Here is a 17,923-nt window from a genome sequence, read left to right as displayed (position 1 = left end):
AGTTGAAGGTTCAGGTTAATTATACAAGGACGCTGTGCATGTATGGTTAACAGAGTCCATCACGTGAAAGAATAAACTTTGCTTACAAGAATAAAGGTCTGGGAAGTGGAGCCTAAAGACTTCTTGCTTTACCACCACTGCTTCCGAAACGGCTTCACCCTTGCATGGCTACTTATCTTCTTGATTATCCTCTTCTTCAATTTGGCCCTCACGAATATTTCCTCACCCTGCCTGTGCCAGATGGGAGAGAAAGGAAGCGGAGGTCCCTGAAGCTTATCCTAGGCCCCCTGCCAGCCAATGCATCCAACATATGGACAGCATACATCACTCCATAGCAGCACAACGACTCACTCACTTTCCTTGGGCCACCAATTTGGCAACTCATGTCTACAGGAAGATACGCGGCCTTTGCTGCTGTGCTTCAGAGCCCTGTGAAGTGTGATGGTTACAGCCATGTCTAGACCATGTTGCAGCTGGCCCTGCAGCCCAGAGCTTCTGTGGTTGATACAGATATCAAAGGAAGCTTACTGAGAGTTTGATGGGAGGGAGTGGTTGGTGGGTGGGGAGGTAAACAAAAACAGGGCATTGGAAAGACTGCAGAAGCTGCTGATTGTGGTAGAAATTTTGCTTCCCTTCAGCAAAAGCTGGGGCTGTTTGAAGACAGCATAATTAGTGATTTCCCCTTAATTGTGGACATTTTTCTTATGGAATTGACACCTCTTCCTCAGAGTTTAGACTGATTAAAACCCAGATATCCCGTCACTGTGGGGAAATGTCTTCTGTAATGTTGGCTGAGCAAGGGATCTTGACCTGTATGGTAAATGTTGTATTCAGCAGTACCTGCAACATTATTTTTTTCTCAGAACTTATTTAATCATTTGGAATCCTTTCTGACAGCAATGTGTGGCTGGTATATCCTGTCCTTTCCCTGAATACCTGGCCTTCATGATTGAAACTGGCACTGCAATAATGGCAGGATAACACAGTGTCCTGTGGCAGCTGTTTTACACCCAGCATGTACCTAAACTGTGAGCAGAAGCATGTTCCCATCTTCTCTCACTGCAGTAAATATCATAGCACGATGGGGCTCTATGCAAGAAAGCACCAGGATTATTTACCTATCTGCCATATATTAAACAGACAAATGAATTGAATGTTGAGACTTTCTGTTTCCTAATGATTTCAGACAAAAGTAATTGCTGCCGGAGTGTTCTGGTAGAGGAAAAAGTCTTCCACTACTCAATCTGTTTGGATTAGCATAGCAGGGAAGCACATACAGTACAGAGATTACTCCTCAGGAGGTAGAAAGCATAATGCTATTTCCTGCTACCAGCAGCTCTGGGGAATCAAGCTTATCCTGAGGTTGTTGGAACAAAAATAGCTCTAGAAAACTCACCTTCTTTTGCATGGCTTCTTCACAACTAATGAAAGTGCCTTGAGCTACTGTGCTCCAAGATCAGTTCCGAACATGACTGCTCACCAAAACTTTCCGAGGAGATGCTGGGATACTGCTGTGTCTTTCTCTTCTCATTTGTCAGCAGAGACACCCTGAGAAATGTTAAGGCTGAATTCCCTTTAAAATGTCCAGGAACTTTTCAGAGTCATTATTATGGCTCTTCTATTACCGAAGGTGCCAACAAAATTTCTGACAAGATCACAGATTCGCCCTTCTCCCAACACCAGGTAAAGACTTGAGGAGAGGGTCAGGGTTTGCAACCAAATTAAGAACTGCTGAAATATTAGATAAGCCATCATTGCACTGGTAATTATAGCTAAAACCTACATCATCTTTAATCTTTTATCTGTTTAAATACATTGAATGAACTTCTGTTACTGCTCTCTGTGTGTCAGGTTTTTCCATACCATGAATCACTGTTGCCTCCATTTGCTTAATCTTCCAAGCTTTCCAACATTCTCTTTAAATCAACATATTACAATTGCTGTCTTTGCACTGATGGTATGTGGAGATGTAGTATCACATCAGATGTAGTATCTACTCTCAGTCATTCCAGTGTCCAGTTTTGGGCCCCTTACTGCAAGAAAGATATTGAGGCCCTGGAACGTGTTCAAAGGAGGGCAACAAAGCTGGTGAGGGGTCTGGAACACAGGCCATATGAGGAGAGGCTGAAGGAGATGGGAATGTTCAGCCTGGAGAAGAGGAGGCTCAGGGGAGACCTCATTGCTCTCTATAACTTCCTGAAGGGAGGTTGTAGTGAGCTGGGGGTCGGCCTCTTCTCTCGTGTCATTAGTGATAGGACCAGAGGGAATGGCTTCAAGCTACGGCAGGGGAGATTCAGGCTGGACATCAGGAAGTATTACTTCTCAGAAAGGGTGGTCAGGCACTGGAATGGCTGCCCAGGGAGGTGGTGGAGTCACCGAGCCTGGGGGTGTTCAAGGAAAGGCTGGATGTTGTGTTGAGGGACATGGTTTAGTGGGAGCTGTTGGGAATAGGTGAACGGTTGGACTGGGTGATCTTTTAGGTCTTTTCCAACCTTGGTGATTCTACAATTCTATGATTCTATGATTCAAGTGCTCTGCAACTGTTATTTACAAGAGAGTTGTTCTGGATCCTTTCCTTGGGCTCTCCATAGGGGTGGTGCTCAGATGCTGTATGGAATCAGAGATTTCCTGTATTGCAGCAGTCCTTGGGCTATGTTCCTTGTCTGTGGCCAGGGATATGGTATATTTCTTGCTGAGGACGTGCACAGCAAAGCTGGAGAATACGAGTGATTTCTCCCAAGACTAATTGCCATTTCAACTTTGACGATTGGATGAATGAAAATTTCACTTTTCCTTGTAGAGAACATTTTTTTTCTAACCTTCCCCACATTTTTTCCACTGTTTCCCCAAAGAGTGTCAAAGCCAGGCAGATGTCAAGGTCTTAAGAGATTACCAAATCACATGGATTTTTTAAGGCCAATACTTTCCTTTTCCAAGTGGATGTTCTGGGAACTTACTTACAGACGGTGATTTAATAAACACACCCCTTTTAACTGGAAAAACTGCTAAATGAATGGTGGTGAAAACAACCTGGTGAAACACAGGAAATGGGCTTGAATGTGTTTTCTAAAATCTTTCTGTTTTAATTGCAGTAGAGCATCATGCAGAATATTACTCTCAGTACTGTCAAGCAGAGAAATGGGAGACTATATCCCCATTATCTTCAGGTAGCTCAAAGGCTGGCTTCTGGACCCTTTTTCAAAATGGATACTGTATTCAGACTTCACTGCAGTGTTATTCCACTCTGCTTCAGGGACCTTACTCCTACACTCAGCCACTGCTTTGCTTACTGTTCCTCTGCATAACTGTCTTGCTTTGGGAAGATGTTTTTCTGAGGCTTCCTGTATCTTCTTGATTCTCTAACCCAGTTAAAGAGTCTTCCTAGCAGATACTAATGGGTCCTCAGGTCATCTTTCCTTTCTCCTCACTATCTGCTATCAGTTCTTCCGTGCTTCACAACATCAGTCTGTCATAGTAAGGTTTTGCTTTCTTATATTTCTTACATAGAATCAGGGGCCTAGCTATAGAACCTCTAAAAGAAAGCTAGGCTTTATTTTAAAAGAGCTCTGAAAATAGAAGGCACAAAATACAACTCCATAATACAATTTTCAACTGCAGAGTGGCTAAAGTGGTTGGACTAAAAGAACTTTTTTTTCCTACAGAAAGAAAACTGTACTTGGCATCCTCAGTGAAAATCACAAATTACACGTTAGACTATCAACTAACCATGAGTGAGCCTCATACCCTGTGGCCCTGTACTGCCGCAGTGCCAGCCCCAATGCTGAAACATGCCAAATGGAGCCAGTTCAGCCAGCTGCCCTCAGCAGTTTCTGGCTACAGGATGGGTTTATCTCTCCCAGGGAATGCTGTCATGCCAGATGTCCAATCAAATAAAAGGTGTTTCCATACACAAACACACGGATATACACTTGTATGGTGGAGGAGGGAGCACAGTTCTACGTGAAGGCGGACACATCAACTGCAGAAGCATGGAAGCACTGGCAGAAATGTCTGCCTGGACACAGATGTGACCCATGAATGGTGACCTTAGAAGGTAGGATAGAAAGGGGATAGTGTGATATGGTGTGATAAGTGGCAGAGGTCAAGGATGGGGCTATCCTAAAAACATGCCACCATTTAAAAAAATCATTGTAATTTCAGTTTTACAGATGAGTTTGTTTTCAAAATTTCTGGATGCTGGGGATGCAGGAAGAAACTTATCCTTGAAAAGAGTTATCCCTTCATGCATTTGTGAATCCTTCTCATATCCAAAGGGCTCTGCTGATCCAGTTAGAAGCTAAGCAATGACACTGCAAACAGATCTTAACTTCACTTAGAGAGGATAAGCAGTCCTTACCTCCCACTTTGCCTGTTTAAGTATGTGAATCAGTAACTAACTTGATTTGCTTGCTAGAATTTGCACGTCAAGCACTTAAGCTAACCTTAAGGTATTAAGGGGGTTATAAGATCACTACTACAATAGTAAAGTAAGTCATTTCCTCAACAAAATTGCTATTCTGTATTATTTTAAGCTACTTTTATAGTTTTACAAGGTGATGCTTCCTTTCTAGTATGGGCGTTTTACCCCTACTCCCCATATAAAAAAATTCCACCTACTAATGTTGTTCATGCAGTGGTGGCCATCAGTGGTGGATGTGGAGCTGCCAGTCTTTTTTTCACATTTTCTGACCTTGCTGAAATAGATTTTGACAACTCAGTAAGCAAATGCTGTTGCCCTGGCGTTGAGAGCTGTCAGTGTTCAAAAAGTCATGGAAATGCACTTAGCACACCCAGGGAATTTTAAAGGAATGACCACTCAATTCAAAAATAGAAGGTGCTTACACAGCTGTAAGATGAACTATTTAGTAGGCAACTTTCTCAGGATGATATATAGGAAATTTCTGTTGCGAAGCCTTATTTTAAAGAGTAAGTAAATCCACCACTCCCAGGAAATCCAGAACCATTCAGCTGCTTCCAAGCAGCTTTCCTTCAAGCCTGGTTTTCAGAAATAAAGTGAAGCACAAGGGAGACTCCGCAGTAGAAGATCAAGGAACAGTAACTTTGCAGAAAAATAGTAAGATTATGTTTCACTTCCTGAAGACTCAGCTCAGAGTCATCACATTTTACTTGATGTGCCTGATCTCTTTGATACATCTCAGGAAAAACTGATTGCAGACAGCTCATAAGGCCTTTATAGTTAGCAGGCAGATATGCCTGTATTTTTTTTTAAGAAAGAAAGAAAAAGATTACGACATAATTAAATATATATTTCTGTATTAGAATAAGCAGTCTTTGACTTTTAACCTTAAAGAAAATGAGTTCCTCAGCTCCTTTGCTGTATAAGCATATCCCCTCATCACTTGCTGGTTTCCAGCTGTATTGATGACTAAATACAACTCCATGTCACTGACCAGTTTGTTTCTTCACACTGCTACAAAAACTGCTACTCCTGCAAGGCTGAGAGAATAACACATAAGTAGAAACAAAAGGCCAAATGCAGAAGTTACTAAACATCTCCCTGCCTACTCTGGTGGCAAAAAGCACGTTCATGTGAAATACAAGGCAAATGCCTTTCCCAGGCAGAGGAGGGAACCTGATTGATTAATTCAAACCTTGGGTGTTCTGTTACAGTCAACTTTCTAGAATTCATCCTGACAGAAGACAAGTCCTGCTGCAGTCGAGGTCCCATAGCATGCAGATGTCCAAGGACTCAGCTGAGGACAGACCACTTCTGTGGGGTGCACTGACACTGGTAGAAGTTCATACTGAATCTAGCAGAAATAGTAGATTTGTCACCTTCAGTTTCCAGGCACAGAATTAGGTCAGTTTTTCTTCACAAATTGCAGCAGACTTCACAGCAAGTCACAGTGCACCAACTACTAGCAGCAGCTTAGTTCCTGCTAATTATCCTCAACTCCTACAAGCACAGCTTTCAATCTGGGAGCAGGTGCAAACATCTAAAGTGGACCTGCAACTTCTTGTCAATCCATGACAGCAGGGAGCAGCCACTGATTTTTGGAGCCACACAGGTATGGATGAGCCTAAAGAAAGCTGTATTTCTGAAAGAAATACAGGGAAGTGTAGGAAGTGCTTTGTCAGCTATAAACACGTGCTATACACGTTTCCATGAAATAGTATCTTGCATTAGCTAGTAAATAATGTTTGCTCCTGAAAGATACTGTTGTTGAGTGGATCTCATCCTTGAAGTTAATTGGTATTGCTTGTGTAAACCACAAACAATATACAACAGTAGTATAATCTCCCTTAAATCAGTCATTACCATAATTAAAGTATTAGACTATTAACCATCCTTAATGCTGCCACAGGACTCTTCCACTGAATAAAAGTTATTTTCTTGTGGATTATACTCACACAAGGACCAGAGAGTGACTAAATTAAGCCATGTAGTGTTTATTACCAGGCAGACCAAGATGTAACCATTTAAGGTCTCCACAGCATATTAGCTCCCCATCTTATGATGGTCCATATTTTAAGACTGCTATCATTGATGCTCTCGAGAACATATGAAATCAGTAACAGCAGACAAGCATTTACCACAAAGTAATACAAAAACAGAAAAAAAAAGAAACACTTTCTAATGATTTCTTCTTTGAAACTCCAAGCAGGTTTAACTAAAATAAGCAAAAAAAAAAATAGTCACAACTTTCTGCCTTCATTATATAAAGAACTAAATACAGAAACTGAAGCATAAAACACAAGAAGATAACATTCAGCATTTTCGTAGTGAACTGAATCCCTTCTTACCACTAAATCAAAAGTCCAGCATTATCTCTTATTTCTTAAAACACAAACTCCTCACTTATGCTTGTTAATGAAAAAACAGACAAATGCAGTGTTACTGATTTTATTAGAAAATGTAAATAAATTTAAAGATCATAAATCTGAGTGTACAATTTCATCTGAAAATTTGGTCTACCTGACAGCCCTCTATGAGCTGGTGTCAGTAGTCACTACAGAAGAAGATGAAAGAGAAGAAGAAAGGGAATATTCATTACTTTCCACTGATGCTTTTTCTTCATAGCCTGGAGGTGGTTCAGAGAAGAAAAACTGCACTGGAGAGATAACCAAAGGTGAACTGCACCCAGAAATTGTGTATATGGTTTCTTCGTCTCTAACAGCAACTGTTCTTTGATCATCCGCAAACTGCGCTCTATAAAACAGAAAATTGTGTGTTAATATAGTTCCTTCTACAGCAAGTGAAACTTACCCCTGACTTACATAAATGTATATGAATGCACAACTTTTAGGAATCCCTGAAACAACTTACATAGGCATGAGAGTTTCATTATGACACAAAAATTCCATTATTTTAGTAAGAAAGAGCAAACACTCCCTTCCGATTCACATCATAGCCTGACTTAGGGGTATTAGCTGCTTCTAACAGGGCAATCCTATTAAACCTCTGAACCTTTACTCCTAATGCATCTTCATTTTTGCAGTCTACCACAGTCCATTCTCCACTTCTTCTGTAAAAATGGTTACTAGACTTAGCATTGCATAACTAAAACAAAAATTCCTAGCTGCCTGAGATCTTAAATTACAGGTAACTTGAAGTTTTTATAAGTTTTCCAGCAACACATTAGACATATGCAATTACACTGCTGCTGAGAGACAGACTCAGAAGTAACCGGACAAGTGGACTACTAAGCTCACAATGAAAGCAAAAGTGAGCAATGGGGTATTCACAACCTTCCTCTGACCATTACAACTGGATCTCAGTTGCGCCAACGCCGTTCTGGTACCTTGCTCATCTCACCTCAGAGATGGCCCTCAGCATATTACACTTAAGCAGCTTCCAAGAAAAGCAAAGACTTCACTCTTTATGTTTGACTCTCAGAGCCATCTCATGCTCACATGTATATTTCTACACTGAACAATTCTGCACAAGGAGCAGGAATAAAGCATAGTCACCTCACTTCTTAGTAACAGCACTGAAGCTATGTGTGAATTTACTGCAGAAAAGCACAAACATGGATTCAAACAGTATAGTAACAGGAATAAACACTATCACAAACCTTCTCCTGTGGCATTTAGGTCTTTGAAGTTGTGCTTGCTTGCTTTGAGGGGAAGATGGTAGAGTTTTGAAGTACTGACATGAGGCAGACAGCTGGTATGGATGCTTGTGGAATTTGCCACTCGTGAGCAGAAGTCTGGAGTATATGATATGCTGTGCAGTCTTGCAGACTAAGGACATCCTGATGAACAAGTCCTAAAAGACTCATAGAGGACCTTCCAAAGGTCCTCAATTCTGAATCATCAAGAGCATGAAAATAAGTTGAGGGCTCTATGTATGTTGACATCTACCTCCTGGCCTTACCTAGTTCTGGTATGCGGCCTCTTTCACCCTCAAGATAGGAACCCACTGCTTGGATCCCACAGGGAGATATCCCTGCAAATTTTTATGATGCAAGTAACTCTTCATTCAGAAACTCCTGCTGCACAAGCTTGGTGGTGGCAGCATTGAGCAAGTCACCTATGCTCAGTGTGTAGAAAAGTGGCTGCATGGGACAGCCTCCTTATCTTGAGATGAAATTGGGTTTGCAACCTTCCCTTTAAGCTCCCTGGAACATTCTCTGCTATTCCTCCACATTATCAATATATCCTGTCACACCACACTGTCACTGAATGATCAGGGAAAGCCAGCACAGACTTTCCAAAGGAGTCATCAAGAGAACAGGACACAAACTAAAGTAGCACTCCTAGCATCACAGGACATCTAGATATGTATTGTGAAGTGCTCACTGCACTGGCTCTGCAGAGGCTTCCTAAAATCTGGCAGCATGGTTACCATGTCACTGGGGAACTGCTGTGAGGAGTACCTTTTCTTGACAGTCTATGGAAGAACTCCAATCAAGTAATATCTAAATAAGGCCACAGGTTTAAGGCTTAAAAAAAAAACAACCAAAAACAAAAACTAACAACCTTCCACAGAATATCACCAGACATCCCTTCCAGTAATAAACTTAAAAAGTTTAACTTTTGTAAAAGATATTTTGGAAGTGATTCCTCTTTTATACGAGGATATTTCAGTACCAGAAAAGCAAAGTATCTAAAGGAAGTTCAATGATGCAATAGAAAACTTCATAGTGCCTAGCATAGAGTTAACAGTGATTATTTAAGAACATAATCTTGGATACCTTGAAAAACCATCTTGGATTTAAAACAAACAAACTACAACAAAACAGACAATAAAACAGCCTTACCCATCACTGAACACAGAATGGTACGGTGGAGGTGCAGGTGAAGCACTTGACATAAGACAATGTGTCACAGCCGGAGACAGAGGGTCAGCAAAATATGGTGGTGGTGGAGGTGGGAACATCAACACAGCATCACCTTATGAAAAAGAAACACCAATTACTACCTCTGGAAAACTGAGCTCCCCTGTCTATTCTAGTTGAATTTCAGAATGTTTCCCGTCTTCAGAATTATGGTAGTGGTACTCGTCTAACTTTTAAGACAAAAAGCAATAACGCTACATAAGGATCTGTTATATTCTGCAATGCAGGTGTACACTGAAGTTTTGTTCCCCCCCAAAAAAGCACAATCATAAACGGAATATTTCTTCTAGAAAATACCACTAAGTGGGAGAAAGTGATTCATTTAGCAAAGAGACAAATCTCTTACATGTTGGTTGTCCTCAGAAACAAGTACAAAGACAACAGCTACTGTTGGCTCAGCTTAAGAGCAGACGAGTACTTGGCTTTTCCTCATGCATCTAAAACAGGCATTTTCTAAGTATAGCCTTGAAGTAGATACTGATAGGATAAAAAACATTTGAGTCACGGATAGCCCCGATTACTGATTACATGTTGTTAAACATCTTCATTAGTGACCTGGATGAACAGATAAGAGTTCACTCTCAGCAAGGTTGCTGATAATACAAAGCTGGGAGGAGTGGCTGACACACCAGAAGCTGTGATGCCATATAGCAAGACATGGACAGGCTGGAGAGCTGAGCAGAAAGGAATCTAATGGGGTTCCACAAGGGCAAGTGAACTGTCCTGCATCTGGGGAAGAATAACCACACACATCAGCCCCTAACCTGCACTCACCTGCTAGTGAGGAGCTCTGTGGAGAAGGCTCATTGACAAAAGGTTGGCCATGAGCCAGCAGTGTGCCCTGGTGGCCAAGAAGATGCCAAGAATGGCATTCTGGGGTGCATTAAAGACAGTATGGCCAGCATGGCGATGGAGGTGATTCCTCTCCCTCTATTCTGCCCTGGAGGCCACATTTGGAATACTGTGCCCAGGTCTGGGCTTCTCGGTTCAAGACAGAGAACAACTCAGGAGGAGTCCATCTGCAATCTACAAAGATGTCTGGGGCCTGGAGAATCTCCCTTATGAGGAAAGGTTGAGAGATCTGGGGGGTGTTCAGCCCAGAGAAGGGAAGACAGAGAGGATCTTATCAATGCTTATAAATACCTAAAGAGGAGGAGGAGGGAGGTCAAGCGAATGAACACTCTTTCTGGTGATAGAGAGTGACAGGACAAGGGACAACAGGCACAAACTGGAACATGGGAAGTTCCATGAGAACATGAGGAAAAAGTCCTTTGTTTTGAGGACCACTGAGCACTGGAACATGTTGTCCAGAAAGGTTGTGAAATCATCTTCTCTGGAGATATTCAAAACCCACGTGGACACTTTCACATGCATCCTACTGTAGGGAACCTGCTTTATTAGGGGCTGAACTAGGTGATCTCCAGAGGTCCCTTCCAACCGCTATGATTCTGTGATTTTGAATGTTTTGACAGTTTCTCTGCCAAATTACTCAGGCACGCTACTAACATGAGTACCACAAAACTGTAGATCAATAATTCAGTTTTAAGTGTACTGTGTTGCTTACCTGTCAATTCGATTTTGCATTTGAGGAGCTTACATTTTTGTTTTTTAAAAATAAAGTTTGTATCAATCACTGAGCTTGAATAATTCATATAGGCATTCATTATTATTATTATTATTTTGCAATTTGCACTGACAAGTCATAGAACATAACAGATGTTGAGTTAGGCAGGGGCACATTCTGGCACAGTGGTGACTGTCAGTAAGTCCTCACTCTTTAACCTTCGAGTTTTACGCTCCTTGATGGAATTATGAAAGGAAGAAATCCACAAAATTTGCTTTACTGCCTTTAAAAAGTAATCAGACTGATTCTCCATGCCCCTTTGATTTATCATGGAAAATTGACAATAAACCCTCATCTTTTTCAAGGACCATCAAGTTGTAGGTCTGTATATCAGTTTGACAGACAGAAGAGCAACTGCCTTGCTTACTGGACTTCAAGTCCTGACAGATGACAGTTGAGCAATGCTGTGATTTACTCATTCATCCTTCCTCAGAACTAGAAAGTTATCAGAATAATCTATATATTGAATAAATTCATGCTTTATTAACAGCAGGGTCGTACTTAGGGCATCATTCCCTCTTAATAGTTCATTAAATACAGTATGCTCTACAATTAACAGAACTATGTTGCAATTACATCTAAAGATTGATAGAAGAGGTGGCCATTATTCAGGGAAATATAGTACAAAGCTTATGAACTGCTTTTTTAGGTGGGGGGAGGTCAGAGTTCCAGGCTAATGTAAGTCTTAGACACAGTCACAGAAACCATGAGACATGCGATTTGGAGTATTAGCAACACTTTCTGGGAAAGGAAGTGAGATTGGACTCATTTATACCATATTATAAATCAGATGCTGCCAAAAGACAGGTTAATTCCTCAGGAGAAAGGCAACTGAACTGATCACACAGAAAACATCTAAGACAAAGCAACCTGCCCATTGGCTTGTCTGGTGGGAGATTACAGTATCAGTATGCTTACTGCACAAACATGTAACGCTCAGAGTAAATCCCTGAAATAGACAAATATTTATAGATAAATAGAAAGTTTAAAAGTTCTCACATTATTTACTCACCTAGTGTAACCTGAAAAGATTCAGGGCTCTGAGTACGCTCTTCATTTCCCAAAGGTTCTTCGTTGAGATTTAAGTTTTGCTTCTTTTTAACGTGAGCTATCACGAAGAAACACAACCCAGTAAGCACAATGAGAGGCCCCAGGATTTGAAATGACAGGAATCCACAGCCCTGGAGGTCCTCATCAGAACTGCTAGTCTGGTTGAGCTGTATATTGGGCCCACCAGGGCTGCAGCCAGGGACCCAAATACCCAGGATGCTAATCAGCATTCCACTTGTCAAAAACAGGAATCCAAAGATGAGAAACTGGACAAACTGGCAGTTCTTTCGACATAAAAAAAGGTGACATATTTGCTCATTTTGCAATTGTCTTTGGCTTGTATGAAACCTGGCCTTTGATCTTGCAATTAAAATGCAAAGCAATCCAATTACACCCAGCACAGGCCCAGAAGCCTTCAGGACCCCACTACAGTCACTGAAGCTTTCAAAAGGGCACGACTGTAGGGTGAAAACTGAAAGCAAGAATCCACCACAGAGCAATATGGCCCCAAAAAGAAAAAGGAAAAAAGTAGCTTTCTTATATTGTCCATTATTTTCTTCACCTAGTGGTACTGGAACAGTCACTGAATACATTACAACTGAATCTCCTTAGACTGACGGGTTGGTTTTGGGTTTTTTTTTTTTTTTTTTCCTGTTAGGATTCAGTGGCAGAAATCCACAGTAGATCTGTGAAAATACAGGAGACAAAATAAAAAAAAAATAGCAGAAAGAATTACACTGATTTTTACTACTATGCTTGCTACTGAGCCTATTGGTATTACATGCTCTTGGTACATTCTTCCTTTTGCAATAATTTTGTTATGGAATAAAGGGCCTGATTAAGTTTGTTGCTGTTGAAACAGATGACAGGCCAGACACAGATTGAAAACAACACAACTGCTGATTTTCAACTCAACAAACTGTACCTTTGGAAATACAGTTGTATGATTAACGGGACATTAATATCAAAGTCTGAATATTCAGAACAAGGAGAGGCTAACTTTACCCCCTTGAAGAAAGCTAGGCAAAATTTCTGTAGTAAACAGTAAGAGAAGAAAGCTAGGGAAAGAAAGAACCTGAATGCAACTGAGTACAGATAACTACCAGGCTTTTTACCAAGTAAATCTTCCAACATAAATCATAGTAACACATCTTTTCAGAGCATAGATCTTGTTTCTACTTCCGGAGGCACAACAGAGTTTCCCAGTTTCTCTCCTGCCAGCTTTCTGTCCTATATAACTACAAGAACAAGTACTTGAAGGATTTTTGGTTCTATTCTGCAGGGAAGGAAAAAAAAAAAAAAGCATGAAAGAGATTGTACTTCAAGTTTCTGATTCCATGGTCAAAGTTAGCAAGCATGCTGCTCCCACACTTCATTCAACTCCCCTGCTCCCAAAACTTTTTCTTTGCTGCAAGAAAGCCTTAAAAAGAATAACAAAGGTGGTCCCACAAGGTTACAAGCCCATTGGCCCTCAGAGCCTGGATTCAGAAGCAGAAGATAACAGAGGCCAGTGCTGAGCCCAGTAGTAGTTTTGTGCATATGGACAACCGATCTGCTGATGTGGACATACCGGGGCAGGGAAAGCCTTCCTGAAAACTGGGACAGAGTGCTATTCAGTGAGCTCTAGAAAAAATTCACTGCTGCCATTAGTAACAGGAAAGTCTGTACTGTTCTGACACAGAGATCAGAACAATACCTGCAATCACAGTGGCAAGCTTCTGCATGAGGAGCTACCTGAAAGCAAGGGAAATTTCAGACTGGAAAAAAGCAAGTCCAGATACACCATGGTAAAACTTCTCTCTTATTGTCAGCAGGAGGCACTCAGGTCTGCCCACACTGCAGTGTTTTAACGGCTTTCTTCCACACACCAGCAGTTTCCCAGGTCAGTCTTCTTTGCTTATGACTTGGAAATATCATAAGCAGACAGTGACTGGAGTAGCTTGTCACAGATGGAAATGGGGAATGGGTTTAGCTACAGCTGTTTATTAGCTAACCTTCAGCCTCTCCTCTACCAGCTTCCACTGCCCTGCACTGAGTTCAGACAACTGCAAGCTACAAGTCATGTTAGACCAACTCCTCCTTACATATGCCTCAACAACAGTTATTCCACAAGAAACTATTCTGTGATTTCTGGAAGCAAACCATTGAACATGTGTCAGCCACAACAAGCTCTCTGTCACTTCCCAGGAGCTGCAGTGTCCCACTGGGATGAAAACAAAACAGAACCATAAAACCCACCAGTCACTCACATACATAATTAACTAATTATCTGTCTTCACTGCAAGGCAACACACTGAGTCACTTTACTTAGAGACTCATAGGAGCAGAGTCCCATTTAAAGAAAGGGGTGAACTGCCAGACACAAGCGATGAAGTTACTGAATCTTCTACTGCTGGACCTCAAGCAGCACAGGAGGCAAAGAGCAGCATGCCAGCAAAAGGCACAGCAAGCTCAGGACATGAAGGGCAAGAAACAAGCTGTTCTTGTACAACAGCAATAAGGCCACTGCAGGAAGCCACAAAATCTCCTGGCTGGTTACCTCAAATAGCAACAGTAAGGGACTTACTCTGTAGTATCCAAGGGAGGACTAATTTTCATTTGTGCTACCATCAATTCTTGACAGTAAACCCAACCTAAGATCAAGCTGCATTTCTTGTGTTTCAAGAAGTATTTTAAGAAAACAGCTTGTAATGATTGTGTGATTGAAATACTTCCACTAGATCAGGTATCTCCACATGCATACCTGGTGTAAGGGAGTCTTCTCTTTATATTTACCCTAAGCTTGAGAACAGACATGGAAACAACAGGTCAGAAACTGCTAGAACAGAATTCAGCAGCAAAAAGGCAGTTAAACATGAAGGAAGAGAGAAATGAAAACACTGCCTTTAAAAGAGGTCTGGTTATAAGACAGAACGATACAGTGCTTTACCTTTTTATAAGTCTAGCCCATTCCAGGTATACAGAAGAGGAAGTAATGCTGTTGTTTTTGCGTGTAACAAAGCTGTATCACAGCTTTCACATTAGAGGCATCTCCATAAATTTAAATGTACAGTTTTTTCTTATAAACCCAAGACTTCTTGCTTTCTGTTGGAATCACTGTATTTTCCAAGATTCCCACTGCAAATACTGGAGCTATAAATTTACCCACTTGAAATTTGATATCTTCATGCTGTTACATGAATTCAGAAATTGAGGATTAAAAGAAAAAGGTGTTGGAAGAATTAAAACACTGCTGTCTCTCTGTTTTATGTTTCATACCACAGACCTCATTCCTGCTATTCCTTGCAGAAAGAACCATTTTTTTTCCACGAAGGAGGATCACAACCACGTAACTATTTCAAAAACTGTTTGTTCACAACTGTAACATACCCTCTTTCAGTTTGCCTTTTAAATCTTTTTGTTCGTATTTCCTATTTTTTACCTCCTACTGGGAAATTACCACTATTCTCTGATGATGATGATGATTATTTTTTTAGTTCAGGTTAGAAATTAAACCATGAATCCTAATAGGACAAGCTATCTGGAGGGAAGTCCTCTCAACTTTATTCAATATAACTCTCACACAAAAACTCTAACAACTAACAGACTCTGTATTGCACCCCCACCCCCCTTCCATCTAACTTCCTTCCCCATTCACATCTGCATCTGCCCCCACCACATTTTCTGTTCTTGATCGTGCCACAGCTTTTCCCCTTAAGATATTGCAGTCTTAGCTTCAAGGGCAGCAGAGGAATTCCTCTGTGAGCTCAGCTGGTCAGCCTAAGACAAGCTGGAGTTTACCACCTTATTCCCATGCATCTCCCTCTGATGTTTTAATCACTTGTGTGTAAAGCTAGGTGTAAGTGCCAACTAGCCTGATTGGATATATATTGTTTCCTACCTACAAGCAAGCAGCATTAAGCCTGCAAGCACTAACAGGTTCTGAGATGCCAATTTGCTCTCATACATATGCAGTCTCTAATTAGTGCCTGACAGTGTTCTGACCTCATACAGCATACAACTGTGAAATCCCAGGAGAAGGGTTTTCTAAGTTTGAGCTGTGCACAAAGATATTGTAGCAGTCCGCAGATGGCACAGAAAGAAACTGTCTGTATGAGTTGACAAAATAGTGGTTATCAGCTCATAGAGTAAGGGTAACACTGCGTTGTTACCTATGAATGTTGCAAGTGTGATAGGATAAGCATCTGGGGAAGTGCTGGGAAACTTCATAAAGCAGAATAACCCTGCCAGCCTTCAGACACATGTGCACAAGGAATCCTTCTCACCACAGACCAGCAGAGCATCAGGGATTCTGTCTGATGCCAGACAAAGCTACAATTCCTGAAGAAGCTGCCAACATCATCTCAGCAGGCCATAAGAGAAAAATAGCTAAAACACAAACTAATTTACAAACAGCCCCACTCCCTTCTTTAGCTGGGAAGGTGCCCTGACACTGACATGAGGAAGGATGTGTGGCCAGAGACAGAAGTCTGCAAGACAGAGTTCACCAGCTGATGGGCTGGATGCTATACAGAAAAGGAGGACAAGACTCACATTTAACAAGAGCTCTGCGGGGTCCCCGGCAATGGGATGCTGTTTATGAGACACTCACAGCAGACAGGAGCAAAGCAGCTCTTGTTTTCCGGAGCACCTGTAGGGAAAACAGAGAGATGTGAGAGGGAAGTGAGGCCCATGCACACGATTAAAGCCACAGACAGATTTTATTTTGGCAGGTAGCAAGGCAGAGCACTTCACAGCAACTTCCAGAAGGAAATGATGAGCATCAAGCGACAAAAACCAGAGGCACACACACTTACAGTCCTTCGAGATCACACATTTGTGACCATCAGGAAAACACACAACTCCAAAAGCAGCCCAGAGCTTCCTCTCACAAATTTCTTGAGGTCCCCTTGGGCAATAAGCCACAGACAAGCAACCAAGCTTTGCACTGTTTGGGAAAAACACCATCCCGGGGGAACCCGCCGAGCAGGCTGACCTCCGGGTGCCCAGATTCCGGGAGGGGAAGGACCGCACCCCAGGGTCGCGGCTGCAGGAGCCCCGCCGGCTCCCCCCGAGAACCCCTGGCCTCCGCCGCCCCTCGCAGCGGTCCCTCAGCACGGGGACCACCTCCCGCCATCTTCGCTCCCTCCCGCCGCTCGCTGCCCGGAGCGCTGCCCGCACCCCGCCATGGCGGTACGCGGCGGCAGCACGCACCGCACAGCCCCGAGTGCCAGCGGAGCAGGTGCGGGCAGGGGACGGAGAGCGAGCGAGCGAGCGAGCGAGCGAGTGAGGTCCGTCCGTCCGTCCGTCCGTCCTACCTGCCTTCCTGCCGCCCGCTTTTGCCCGGCCGACTCGCGAGCAGCTGCTCAGCCAGCTGCTTTTCTCGAGTGCCCTTGCCCGGCTATGAACATCCGAGCGGAGGCGGCGTGGAGGCAGCGGCCTCGCACCGCCCCGTCCACGCCCGCCCCGCCAAGGACGCCCCGCCCGGTGGCCGCCCTCCCCCTCCGGTCGCTTCAGTTTCCCCTGCCGCGGCGCTCAGCCGTCAGAGTCGCCCGTACGTGGCCCGTCTCATGGGCGGCCGAGGTGCGGGGAGAAAGGGGGAGGCGTGCGTTTGGCAGCGCGCCTCTCAGTTGAGCAGCGCTGTGTTGTTTTGATCACTCGCCACCGGCCCCGTGAGGTTCCTTGTGGGACGAGGATTTCCTTGACCTGGCCAGCTGGGTTTCGTGCTGAGTCCCCTCTTGCCTCCTGTGGCCTGGAGAAGCCAGCCCCTTCGTGGTGCTCCTCCTGCCTGCCCTGGTGTTTGAGCAGGGTTCTGTGCTCCAGTTTGTAGAACTTGCGTATGAAACTTGGTAATATGAAAGTCTAACTGGTAACAGTTACACACTGGTGCTGTGGTGTTTTGATTAGGTGACCTTAAAGGCTCTTTCCAACCTAAATGATGCGACGATTCAGTAATTGAAAAATTGTA

The 17,923-nt window shown here is 42.9% G+C and overlaps 1 protein-coding gene across 2 annotated transcripts; it reads right to left on the bottom strand.

The window, feature by feature from the left end:
* Positions 1–6,391: 6,391 nt before the first annotated feature.
* On the bottom strand, positions 6,392–17,411 carry TMEM171 (transmembrane protein 171). Of its 2 annotated transcripts, XM_052701280.1 has the most exons (6): positions 17,274–17,409; positions 16,510–16,606; positions 12,539–12,662; positions 11,939–12,034; positions 9,225–9,357; positions 6,392–7,171 (listed from the first exon to the last, which is right to left on the bottom strand). In XM_052701280.1, exons 3-6 carry the CDS (start codon positions 12,567–12,569, stop codon positions 6,949–6,951), a joined length of 483 nt encoding a protein of 160 aa, XP_052557240.1. In that variant the 5' UTR covers positions 12,570–12,662; positions 16,510–16,606; positions 17,274–17,409; the 3' UTR covers positions 6,392–6,948. The 2 variants fall into 2 exon arrangements, with proteins under 2 accessions (XP_052557240.1, XP_052557239.1); XM_052701279.1 differs by having other exon boundaries at positions 11,939–12,662; positions 17,274–17,411.
* Between the last annotated feature and the right edge of the window lie 512 nt (positions 17,412–17,923).

This window comes from Tympanuchus pallidicinctus, unplaced genomic scaffold, assembly GCF_026119805.1.
Source record: "Tympanuchus pallidicinctus isolate F22 unplaced genomic scaffold, pur_lepc_1.0 scaffold4, whole genome shotgun sequence".
In the NCBI taxonomy this organism is placed as follows: Eukaryota; Metazoa; Chordata; class Aves; order Galliformes; family Phasianidae; genus Tympanuchus; species Tympanuchus pallidicinctus.
Note: the sequence above shows the minus strand (reverse complement) of the source record. Positions and strands in the feature narration are given on the sequence as shown.